General features: G+C 34.3%; 2 protein-coding genes across 3 annotated transcripts; both read left to right on the plus strand.

Moving 5' to 3' along the window:
* Positions 1–2,288: 2,288 nt before the first annotated feature.
* Positions 2,289–4,306, plus strand: LOC127127727 (uncharacterized). Of its 2 annotated transcripts, none has more exons than XM_051056990.1 (3): positions 2,289–2,541; positions 3,737–3,940; positions 4,038–4,306. In XM_051056990.1, exons 2-3 carry the CDS (start codon positions 3,743–3,745, stop codon positions 4,092–4,094), a joined length of 255 nt encoding a protein of 84 aa, XP_050912947.1. In that variant the 5' UTR covers positions 2,289–2,541; positions 3,737–3,742; the 3' UTR covers positions 4,095–4,306. The 2 variants fall into 2 exon arrangements, with proteins under 2 accessions (XP_050912947.1, XP_050912948.1); XM_051056991.1 differs by having other exon boundaries at positions 2,380–2,541; positions 3,732–3,940.
* A 3,785-nt stretch (positions 4,307–8,091) lies between these two features.
* On the plus strand, positions 8,092–10,970 carry LOC127127728 (uncharacterized). The gene is made up of 6 exons (XM_051056992.1): positions 8,092–8,470; positions 8,806–9,045; positions 9,232–9,343; positions 9,457–9,631; positions 9,993–10,233; positions 10,468–10,970. The coding sequence occupies exons 1-6, from the start codon at positions 8,287–8,289 to the stop codon at positions 10,746–10,748; spliced, it is 1,233 nt and encodes a 410-aa protein (XP_050912949.1). The 5' UTR covers positions 8,092–8,286; the 3' UTR covers positions 10,749–10,970.
* Positions 10,971–13,204: the final 2,234 nt, after the last annotated feature.

Here is a 13,204-nt window from a genome sequence, read left to right on the forward strand (position 1 = left end):
GAGCCCAATCAGGATCAGATGGCCCGGCGTCATATACAGGAACGGGTACCTCTCTAGGAGCGTCACGATGGGGAGGGACCAACCGTGGATGGGAAACACGATAATACCACTCCAGATAACCGTCTACTACCTCAGATGGAGTGGTGGCCACGGAAGATGAACCGATCACATCGACAACACTCTGATGGTAACTGATCCAATCAACATCAATATCCGTCGCCATCATACAATCCAGAGGTGGGGATGGAACATACTGTCTATACCCGAACTGACGTAAACATCTATCAGGCAAGTATGGAACAACTGTTTCACCCCACTTCAAACAGCCCCTATAAAGACATATCTCATCAAATACACGCCATGCTCTATGATCCTCAAATGGTCGCCAGATGACGTCGGTAGGTGTCAGCTCGTCCAAAATAGGTCGTAAATCATCGACCTTCAGGACTCCCTGTCTAGATGACGTCGGTAGGTGTCAGCTCGTCCAAAATAGCTCCGAACATGTGACTGTGCCTGACTCTGTGACACTCCTAGGTAGTCCACAGCAAGTTCAACAGCTAGCTCTTCAGTCACATCCTGAGGACTCCAAAAGATACCCCTAATGGGCAAGTGAAGTAGACATGCGACATCATCTAAAGTAATGCTCATTTCACCAAACGGCATGTGAAATGAAGATGTCTCTAGATGCCATCTTTCCACAAATGCAGAGACAAGATTTGTGTCTATCTTGTTCAGACTCGTTCTCTGCAGTGAAGCTAAACCGGATCTAGATACCCAACTCTCCATCTGTGGTGGAAGAGCCAATGGAACCCTAGAATTCAACTTCAGTCCATGTCCGGCAACCTTCAACTCTTTCTTTGGTCCTCTTTCCTAAAAACAATTAAAACACATATTAGAAAACAAATTATAAAATATTCAACTATTATTCATTTTCAAATATAGTCCGTTTACTTACCTCACCGAACCATATATGTCGAGCAACATGATGCTCGTACTTCACCAAAAGCGATGTATCGTACGGCCCTCCTGGATATCCAGTCGGCTCAGCTGCAGCTGCAGATGAAGATGCACCCCGGTCTAACGTGCGGACTGGAATCCGGCCATCTGCACCTCTTCTTCGAACCACTGCAAAAATAATGTAAAAAAAAATAATTAAAAAAAAAAAAAAAAAAAAAAAAATTACGTACCGGAACACTTCAAAGAAGAGTTCCGGTACACATCATCCAAACCGGAAGACTTGAAGAAAGTGTTCCGGTATATAAGTATACAAACCGGAAGACTTTCTAGAAGACTTCCGGTTCAGTGTCCAAAAAAACAACAAACCGGAACACTTAAGAGAAGTGTTCCGGTATACAATTTTCAAACCGGAAGACTTACTCTTAAGTGTTCCGGTATACAATGCAAAAACGCCAAAAAATTTTCTTCTCCGGAAGTCTTCAACGAAAATGGTAAAAAAATTTTGAAACGGAAAATATACCCTATTTATATGAGGGTATTTTGGTCAAAAAAATTTAAATGTAGGGGTATGGGTACAATTGTAGGGGTATAGGGTAAAATTTTCCAACATGAGAAGCTTAAGCCCGCATCCAATTCCAATTACAAGGTCCATAATCCATAGCTTCACTGGTCCAATTAAAATGAGATCTTTTATATATATATAAATATATATATATATATATATATAAAGTCAGTTGAATAAATCTAGAAGCCTCATTCTAATTTTAAAAATAAATTAAAAAATAATAATTTAAATAATTAAAAATAACATAAAAATATAATTATATATTAATTAAAAATAAATAAATTATAATTATAATTATTTAATTCATTCTATTTTTTTATGTATTAAATTTTTATGATAATATTTTTTTATTTTGTTGAATTTTAATAATATTCTTTAATATCTATTAATATTAATGAAAAAATTACATGTTTTAAATTTTAACCATTATATAAAGGTTGGGCCATATATATATATATATAATTTTAAAATAAATAATACATTTGACAGTATAAATTTATTTTATATTGTCAGTATTATCAACCATACATCCTACCAAATTAAATTAAAAATTTTAAACTATTTATATAATATAATAAAATAATTTATTTCTATTAGACGACATCATCATTAAAATAAGTGATGTCACGTTTAAATTTTTTTTACATTATTACAATAAAATAAAGATGCATGTGACCGAGTCACTTAAGAATATCTTTTTATCTCAACTACTGTCACGTAAAAATCTCCTTGTCACTAGATATGACCGTATATCAAGGAATAATATCAAATATTGTATAAAAAAGGTAATAATATCAAATCTTTATTCAAATTTAAATGATTCCTCTTTATTATAAAAACAAAAATAAAAACAGTATTTAAATTCAGATTTAAGAGACCAAATTGTGTTCCATTCCACGAAATACCACTCTTCTTTTTTTTGTTCTATCAATCCGGATTCCGAACGAATCCTACAATAGTTAATCTAAAATCCTTGCCGTATTTTCCACATCTCACCAAAATCTTTACGCTGATCCAAGGTAAATTCCTCTCAATCAATGTTTGATTTTATATTATTATTTCATCTATTATGCTTCAATTGTTCTAGATTCAAGTTTAATTTTTGTTATTAACTTAACCTCCCTTAAACCCTAACTTTAGTTTTTTTTTAATGCGTTTTTTTTTATAAGAAAACGATGTTAATAGTCATAGTTCTATTCTCTTTTATTTCACCTGTTTTTGTTCTAAATTTTGAATTTTGGGAACCAATATTTGCTTATAGGCATTTAGGTTGGTGGAATGTTTTTTTTTTGTCTGAGGAATATCATTGTCAACTATGTAGCATGTTTTTGTCTTTTGGTAAGTTGATGATTTATCATCTTCCATGGTTACCAGATTTTCCTGCAAAATTTGTTGTGCTAAGGTTAAATTATTTGCCTCCACTTGCCTTTTAGATGTCAAATTTTCCTTTTCTCTCTTGCCATAGAATCTGAAATCATCATTTCTTTCTTGTAATATTCACATTTTTATTCCCACAACAAGATATTTCTCTGTTTCATGGTTATTCCACTTGTTATCAGTGCATAATGAAAGACATCAATTTTGATTATAATGTGTGTAACTTTTTAAATAATAGATGGATAAATAAATGTTAAATAATATCATATCATATATGTAGCAGTGTCGATATCCCATCGGTATCCTATGTTTTTGACATAATTGGGATCGGAGTGTCCGAGTTGTGTCCCGTGTTGGTGTCTGTGTCGCAGTCTATGCTCCATAGTATTAATAAGCAACTATTTTGAGATTGTAAAGCATAATGTTAATGAGGTTACTGAAATATGAAATTTTAAGTTTTCTCTTATACATCTTATGAAGTTATGGGTTTTAATATGACTATATCAGCTTAGGCGCAACCGCCATGATCATTTTCCTGAACAAGATCATGACTTGATTTAGTGTTAATTGCACTGCATATATTTTCATGAAAAGTAACTTTCTTTGGACTAATCGGTAACTATATTAATTGCTGGGATACATATGGGACTGTTAGCTTCCGTTCTAAGATACACTATACTCTTTTATCATTGATTTATTGGTACATAAACGGGTATGTAAGGAATTTTTGAGGCTGTTTGTTTGTTTCTTTTTTGGTGGATGCAAGACCTTTGTTTTACAATGTGCAAACGAGAACTTGATTTTGGTTTATTTACCGTTGATGTTTGGTTAGTGCAGTGAAAGATGGATTCCCTTGATCAAATGATGGAAGATGGTGCTACTTATTCTCAGGCTGAACCACAAAAACCAGTATGGTGTGAGAGAAAACAAGCCGTAGTACAAGAAGAAATATGGAGAATGAATCAATTACCTGCAAAAAGTACCTATGTTGCACATCGTCTAAGGGTTCTTAATAAAATTCTGCAACTTATGTCAGTTCAGGTAAGGCATTCACTCTTTGTATTACTTACTAGATTTTAAAATAATGACTTTCCTTCAAAAGTGATTAATTGTATTACACTGTTACCTTGTATTTCAGAGAACTGTATCTCAAGAGAAGGAGTTGGAGTTGCTTTTTGCTGGTCTGTCATTGTGAAAGAATCATAAAATGCAGGGGATTAGCAGAAGCGTATTAGCAGAAGCGTATTAGCGTACTTCCAATAGTATATTTTCCGGAATTTCGATAGTACTATATTTTAACATATTTGAGAATATAGAATGTGGATCGAGAAACTACCTATGTATATTAAAAGGAGATTCGCGTTGAAGTTATTAGTATTTTCAAGCACCATTGGTGTTTGTTTTGTACTTCTTTCATATCTATATCTATATATATATATATTTGGTCTTTGTGAAAAAAAAACAGTCCTTGTATCTTCTTTTTTAGTTTGGATCCTGGAAAATCAGAAGTTGTCACTTTTGGTCCTTGACGGCTACTGTTATTACAGAAACTTGTATTTTTAGTTGCAGTTTTTTCATTGTTGAACATTTCGACAATCTTTAGCAAATACGCCATTTTGTTGAACATTTAAAAGATACTTTGCAATAGAATTATAAATTTTGTCAACAAAAATTATAAATAAATGTTAACCGTCTCCGCCTGGATTATTGTTATTTGATCAAGACTAAAGAAATCATACTTGAGTTTAAAAAAGAAAATGAGATAATATGTAGAAACATTTGTTGGTTTTGTTAACTAAGATAAGAATTACATAAAATAAGTATCCTGTAAAATATCTAACAAAGAAAACGATTAGGCCTCATTCAAATATTTTGTCTGTCTTTGTGTGATTAATTATGTCTAAACCCATAAGGATATTCCCATATATCATGACTTTTTTTTAACAAAAGTAGTTGCACACAATGTCTTTCTACACAACCTTTTTCGTCAAATTACAATCTCCAATATCATGGAAGAAGTCACAATTGACAAAGATTTGAATGAATGTTAAAATACTCTAATCACAACAAAGCATACCTTATGTCTAACTTATTTATTGACAAATTATTTAAAATTGTTTATATGTTTTTCATGGGGAGATTATTGAACCAAAGGTGATTTAAAGAATTATAAAAAAGGGGGAGATTATTGAACCAAAGGTGATTTAAAGAACAATAACCTCTATTGGTAGAATTTTGATGATAATAATTGTTGTAATTGTATTTATGTGTGACTAATATGATCACACATCTTGTATATTTATATGCAAACGAGATATACATAATAGGTCGTGTTATAGTTTACACTTATGACTAATTGATTAACAATCAATATTAATTGGTTAACATCAATACTAATTGATTATATACGGATTCTCAACACTCCCACTCAAACCAGATCGTATATATTGTATGATCTGAGCTTGCTACAAAAATAATTCACTCGAGAACCCTTGGGAGACTTGGTGAACATATCAGCCAATTGATCTTCAAACTTGATAAATTATCTGGTTATTTCTCCTGACAGTACCTTGTCTCTTACATAGTGACAATCTGTTTCTATGTGATTGGCTCGTTCATTATAAACCGGATAGGATGCAACGTGAAGTGTCGCTTGATTGTTGTTGAAGGTCTCCCAACCTAAGTTCTGAGACCAAATTCTTAAGCCATGCAAGTTCCTTCTATGTTGCTGCCATAACACGATATTCAGCTTCAACACTAGATAGTTCAACTGTACTTTGTTTCTTGCTCCTCCATGAGGTCGTGTTTCCTCCGATAAGAACACAATACCCAGAAGTAGATCTCCCATCTGACGATGATCCTGTCCAATTTGCATCTGAATAACACATGATTTTAGCACCACCTTTATCTTTGTATAATAGGCATCTTCCTGGTGCATTATTTATATATACGAGAATCTAAATAACTGCATTCCAATGAGTATCAGAAGGAGCATTCAGGAATTAACTCATAATGCTCACAACAAAAGTAATATCTGATATGGTGACTGTAAGATAAATGAGTCTACCCACTAAACGTTGATATCTTTTCGGGTCTTGCAACAACCCCCCTGACCCAGAATAAGCTTGATGTTGGAAACCATATGGGTATCAATCAGACGACAGTCAAGCATACCAGTTTTAGTTAGGATGTCTAATGCATACTTACGTTGGTTAATTGCAAATGCCTAATTAGGACTAAACAACTTCAATACCTAAGAAGTATCTGAGTGAACCCAAATATTTTGTTTGAAAGTTTTTGAAATGAGTTTTGAGTCGCTGGATACCCTCTGTATCGTCTCTAATAATAACAATGTCCTCAACATAGACCACAAGAAAGATGCGCTGACCGGTAGAGGAATGAAGGAAGAAAACTGAGTGATATGCTTCACATCTAGTCATACCAAACTGTATCAAGGCAGAACTGAAGCGGCCAAACCAAGCACGTGGAGATTGTTTCATCCCATTAGAGACGATGACGGGGGGATTTACCCGACTTTAAAGATTCTAGCCACCAAAGTATCCAGATTCTCCATAATATACCACCCTTGTTTCGCCACCATAACCATATTGAAAGCTTTGAAAACTCTAAATCCAAGACCACCGTCCTCTTTGGCACAAGTCAATCTATCCTAAGCAAGCCACCTAATTATTTTATTATGATTACCACCCCCTAGCAAAAATAGTTTAACATCTTCTCAATATCATTAGCAATATTATCTGGAATCACAAATACACTCATAATATACGAAGGTATAACTTAAAACATTGATTTAATCTTGATCTCTTTCCCTACTTTAGACAATGACTTTCCTCTCCAAAAATTAATTCTCCTCCAAATTTGATCTTTTATAAACGTAAAAGTATTTTTCTTACTTTTATCAATCATCGATGGCAACCCCAAGTACTTTCCGGTACCTAATACACAACGAACTCCCATTAGACGCGCAAGATCTTACTGGACTGGACCACTAATATTACGACTGAAGAATACTTATGACTTGGACATATTAATTTCCTAGCCTGATGCTTTTGCATACTTATGGAGAATTTTCATGAGATGATTCACTTCAGATAAATTGACCCTGCAAAACAAAAAACAACCGTCAGCAAAAAGTAGATGGGACAACATTGACACCGCTCTACTAATAAGAGTGGAAAGTCCTTCAACAACTAGGATGGAGAGATACGGAGACAAATGATCTCCTTGTCTCAACCCCCCCGGATGAATTGGTCTGACTCTATCCATGTTAACTAGAATATAGTAATTCACCGACGTAACACACATCATCATCCAATGAATTAATCTATCTGCAAATCCCATACGACTTTGGACACTTCCCATAAAACCCCAATTCACTATATCATAAGCTTTGCTTATGTCAATCTTAAGAGCTAATTCCTTACCCTTCGTCCTTCTCTTCAACGCATGTATAGTCTCGATAACTATCATAGCGTTATCAAGAATATATCGACCTTCTAACTGCTCCTCTAACACACACTTAGATAAACATTTTTTCATTCTGTTAGCAAGAAGTTTTGAAACCATCTTCTACACCACATTAAATAATGATATAAATCTCAAATCCTTGATGTTATTAGGATTCTCGCACAATAATATTTTCTTAAAATATTGACATAATTAGTCACTAAGTCCCTTAACTTAACTTATTGTTCCGCTTTAGTCCCTTAAATAAAAAAACGTTACAAATTAGTCTTTTAAGTTCCCTTATGTTACTCTATTTGGTCCTTTCCGTCAATTTGTGAAAAAAAACGTTAAGTTCTGGTGATGTGACATGACAACAAGACCGTCGGTACAAATCTGAACTATCACATATAGTTAAAAATTGATACATTGTTTAAATGATAAAATCAAAATCATCGCAATTTAAACCGTGTATCATTTTTTAATTATATATTTTGATTCGAATTTTAACAAATGACCTTGATACATCAAATCAGAGAATTTAACATTTATTTTTAATAAAAAAATTAATAGACTAAATAAAATAATAAAAATGAAATTAAATAACTAACTTTAAAATTTTTTAATTAAGAACTAAGGCAAAGATTAAATTAAATTAAGGGAGCAAAACATCTATTAACTCTAAAATATTAATATTTATAAAATTATTTGAAAACGCCTCGTAGAATCATCCGGAAAAAGTAATCATAACGCGCCCAAAATGACGCGTATCTAAAGGGGAGAAAAAGTCCATACACAACAACATTCTTCCCTTCTTTCGTCACTCGTCCTCTTCCTCTGCAACCTAACAAAACCCCCCAAATTCATTCTCCCCAACACCATCTCCAAACCCTAATCCGATCACCTCAAAACAAAATCCACCGATGTGGGCTGCTTCGTGCTTGGCGTCATGCTGCGCCGCCTGCGCATGCGACGCTTGCAGGACCGTCGTTTCAGGCATCAGCCGTCGTTCAGCCAGGATCGCTTACTGCGGCCTCTTCGCTCTTTCCCTCTTCGTTGCTTGGATCCTCCGTGAAGTCGCTGCTCCTCTCATGGAATCAATTCCCTGTAACTATTCCCTCCTTCAAACCCTAATTCTTTTTTTTTATCCTTTCTAATTTCGAATTATGAAATAAAATTCTTTATTCTTCAATTGGAGGATTGTATGTAAAACACCTCTTTAAAATTATTAAGCTATCTGTTTAATCTGGAATGTTTAACTTTTTAATTTTTAATTTTTACCTTTTTTTTATTATGAAAATTGTGTTGTTGTAAAATTACCATGTTTCATACGGATAATACACGTACAGTTTTTACAAGTTAATTTAGTGAATTTAGATGAGGATATAATTGGGTTATTATGGACTTGAGGATGAAGCTAATGTATTTGAAAAATGGTGCAGGGATTAATCACTTTAAACAAACTCCGAGCCGTGAGTGGTTTGAGACAGATGCAGTTCTACGTGTTAGCTTTGGAAACTTTCTGTTTTTCACTATTCTGGCTACTATGATGGTTGGTGTTAAAACTCAGAAGGATCCCCGTGATGGCTTGCATCATGGGGGTTGGATGATGAAAATTGTCTGTTGGTGTCTTATGGTTATCTTTACGTTTTTTCTTCCGAATGAGTTCATCAGCTTTTATGGTGAGAATGCTTTTCAGTTTGCATTTTGAAATGGATTCATTTTAGTTTATTGCCATACATATTGAGTTTAATGTTGTTTATACAATCATTGAATTTGATTCAAAAGGAAATAATGTAGAGATGTGTTTTCCTATGCGTTTGACATATAATTTTGTTAACGGGGGGATGAATTTTGTTTATTTGCAGAAACAATATCAAAGTTTGGCTCCGGTTTGTTTCTTCTTGTTCAAGTTGTGCTCTTGTTGGATTTTGTTCACGGATGGAATGACAAATGGGTTGGATTTGATGAACAATTCTGGTCAGTTTTAGGCTTTGCTATATTAATTTACTTCTGTAACATATTTTTGATTACTTTCTATTATATATGTTTTAATGACATTTCAGTATTTAATTGTTTCTTTGTTGAAACAGGTATGTTGCTTTATTTGTTGTTTCACTTGTTTGTTATATTGTCACACTTGTATTTTCGGGAGTTCTCTTTCACTTCTTCACACCATCTGGACAAGACTGCGGAATCAATGTCTTTTTTATTACTATGACCCTGATCCTCGCATTTGTTTTTGCCATAGTAGCTTTGCACCCTGCGGTAAGTTCATTTATTGAATTTCACTGTATCTAACTTCTAAAAATTGTTTTCCTTATTTTTTAGATGTAGAATTTCACCAATGTTGTTTTTATCCTATGAAATTGAATTGTCATTGCTTGGAAGTTATAAATGATACATTTTCCACTTGTTTTAACTTATGCACATCGTGAAAATGTGACTGCATATAGATATTCATCTATAACCTGTTAGTTAGTACCAAATATAGTTTGTATCTGCATTGTCTTGATTATATGTTTCTAATGGAATGTTAAGTTGTTTATTATGATTTATGATAATATATTATATTCTTTTTCTGCTTTAAAAATATAGAGAAGCTTATACTGCACTTATGATTATACAGGTAAATGGAAGCATTTTGCCTGCTTCAGTAATATCATTATACTGCACTTATCTTTGTTATAGTGCACTGGCCAGTGAACCCAGAGATTATGCGTGCAATGGTCTTCACAAACACTCAAAAGCCGTTTCCACTGGCTCTCTTACTTTGGGATTAGTCACAACTGTTCTATCAGTTGTGTATTCTGCTGTTCGTGCTGGATCTTCCGCCACAGTGCTTTCCCCACCAAGTTCTCCCCGTGCTGGTAAATTATCAAAACCCAACGCTTCTTTATATTGTTGAGATATGCTAAATTCACAGGTCTAGACAACTGATATCTGAACTTGAAATCTACGAATATTTTTGTGGTCATGAAGTGTGATCTTTTATTTATTTTAGTGCTATGAAGAAAAATAATGAACTGTCATGTTAATTGATTAGCAAAAATATCGTGCGTGCAAATAATATTAACAAGCTGCCATTTCTTGTTATTCTGCAGGGAAGCCGTTGCTCCCATTGGATGTTAAGGAGGAAGAAAGTAATGAGAAAGCAAAGCCAGTTTCATACTCATATGCCTTCTTCCACTTGATTTTCTCTCTTGCTAGCATGTATTCTGCAATGCTTCTGACAGGTTGGTCTACCTCTGTTGGAGAGAGTGGTAAGTTGGTTGACGTCGGGTGGCCTTCAGTTTGGGTTCGGATTATCACTTGCTGGGCAACTGCTCTGCTATACTTGTGGTCTCTCGTAGCTCCCATCATGTTCCCTGAGAGGGAGTTCTGAGTGGTTTGCTCCTCAATTTCTCATGGTTCTGATGAAGGTTGTGTGTAACCTTAATTACTATGCCTTTGTTTGCAGTTGTGCAGTGTATATCATATAATATGCATCTATATCCACAAACACGCAAAGAAGTTTGTTATGAATGACAATTCCAATTGGCTTGTTTTAATTGTATAGTGAGATTTGTACCCTGAATAAAATATATATGACCATATAGTTTGTGTATGCATCTTCCATTACAGTTTCGATTGCCGATCTTTTTATCAGAATATTGATTTTTTGTGTTGACTTTGAATTTGACTCTTACTGAAAATGCATTTGACAAAATTTTAATTCTATCAATAGTTTAAGTTTTGTATTCCCTAACATTCAATTGATGAAAAAATAAATAAAAACTATATATGAATTTTCCTTATCAATCTATGTATGGATTTTATCTACAATAGTATACTACTCTGCTCATTATTCTAAATAAAAAGAAAGTACATTAAATCTTGATTATGTTTTTAAGCAAAAATCAACTATTTTAAAATCATGTAATGCTATTATTTTATATTTGTTCTTAATTGAATTAAAAGATATTTAATGTAGGTAATTGAGCGAGTTTCTCTACTAAATTTTAAAATAAAAATAAAATAAATTTGAGTTATGCTTAACATGAAAGCTAAATTAATTATGCTTAACATGAAAGCTAAATTAATTATGCTTAATCAAACTTATTAATCATTCTTAAAATAGTTTTATTTATTTATAATAGTGATAGGATGTACTCAATTCCCAATTTGATTATGAGATCCTGGTAGATTTGTTTAAAAGATGTAAAATATTCTGATATTAAAACTTAAAAGGTTACGTTTGTGAAGGTAAAAATGTGAATTTTTTATTAAAATAATCCAGATTTTAATTTTTTTCTCCAAAAAAACCCTGATTTTTTTAAAAAATTCAGTCTACCCAATTTTTAATAGAAGGTGCCAATCCAATTGACGTCTCCTCTGAAACTTAGAGAGGAGGCGCCAATTGAATTGGCTAGGGCACATGGTGCTGCCAATCCAATTGGCGTCCATGTGTAAAGGTTAAAGAGAGACGTCAATTGGATTGACACCTCTATGTGTTTTGTAATTTTTTTTTCAAAAATAGTCTATATGATACATAAAGTCGAAATCAGACCAATTCATATTAATATTAATTTTCGTTTACACAAAAAAGATCAATGTTGATGATCGGGATCACCTAACCGATTTTCGGTCCCACATCCCCTAGCTACCCGAAAATCCACGTTGATGATTCACCCCAGGTGTTTGAGCATCTGAGGGCCCAGGAACATCACTACCAACTACATGAGATTGCTTGTTGAGATAGTAAGACAAATCAGCGTAGCCTTGTGTATGCATCGAAGGTGTACCGCCATAGCTGAGTTTATGATCCATGCCAGAGTAGTTGGGTTGTGTTTGACTTGTTGGTGGGCGATCGGGACGATTGAAGGGAGACATTGGTGTGAATGATTGTCAAGGAAAGGTTGGAAAGATTGTTGTGGTGTTTGGTAGATATATGGTTGTTGAAGGTTTCAGTTTTGAGATGTTTGGGCTTCTTGGCCATGGTAGGAGGAAGGACGATTGATGTTAAATGATCGTTGGGTGTTTTGGCTAAGGCGACTTTGGTAGGGTGATGTGTTGGGTGCGAATCGATGTTGGGTCTCTGGTTGATGATCTAGTTGTTGGTGGTGGTACGAGGTATGCTCTTAGTATTGTGGTTGGGTGTATGGCATGTTAGGGTTGTATGTTTGTGTGTTTGTGGAACGGAATGTTTGACGGATAGGGGGTTGTGTGTAGCCGGTCTGACAATGTTGTTAGGGGTTAGATGTTGAGACGTCTGGTGTGTAAGTTGCATGGCATGGGTCGTATAGGTACATATCCTCGGCGATGAACTCAAAACCAACCGATATGTACCAAGCCATATGAGCACGACTTGGTTTTTCTTCAGTTGGCATCACATCGTCAGTTAAGACATGGTCATGGTGGTGCTTCCATTTACGACACTCAGATCTAGCGAAGCTTCGCCATGGGTTAAAGTTCCATTGGTTGTTAACTTTGCGTAGATGCCATTCTCCTAAGTTTGCTGGGGGATCTGGGATGTGTTGAAGCATACCGAACTGCAATTTCACACGATCACCGTTGTGCATCTCCACAGTGGTGAATCTTATGATCGGTGTGCATGCAGTCCATACGATTGCATCTTCTTCATTGATTTCATGGTCATGATCCAAATTTAGGTATGGACGTCAAATGAATTGAAATGTGAACGTATGTTAGCTTATAAATTTGGTAGAAGAAATTAATAAATTATTACGAAATAATTAGGTTATTATCCATACATCTGTCGGTCGAAGGTGATCCAAGAGATTGTGATACTGGGTAATACAGTGTCTAGGAAATATGTTATAACTCATACCACGTGCCGAC

Source organism: Lathyrus oleraceus, chromosome 3 (assembly GCF_024323335.1).
Source record: "Lathyrus oleraceus cultivar Zhongwan6 chromosome 3, CAAS_Psat_ZW6_1.0, whole genome shotgun sequence".
Lineage (NCBI taxonomy): Eukaryota > Viridiplantae > Streptophyta > Magnoliopsida > Fabales > Fabaceae > Lathyrus > Lathyrus oleraceus.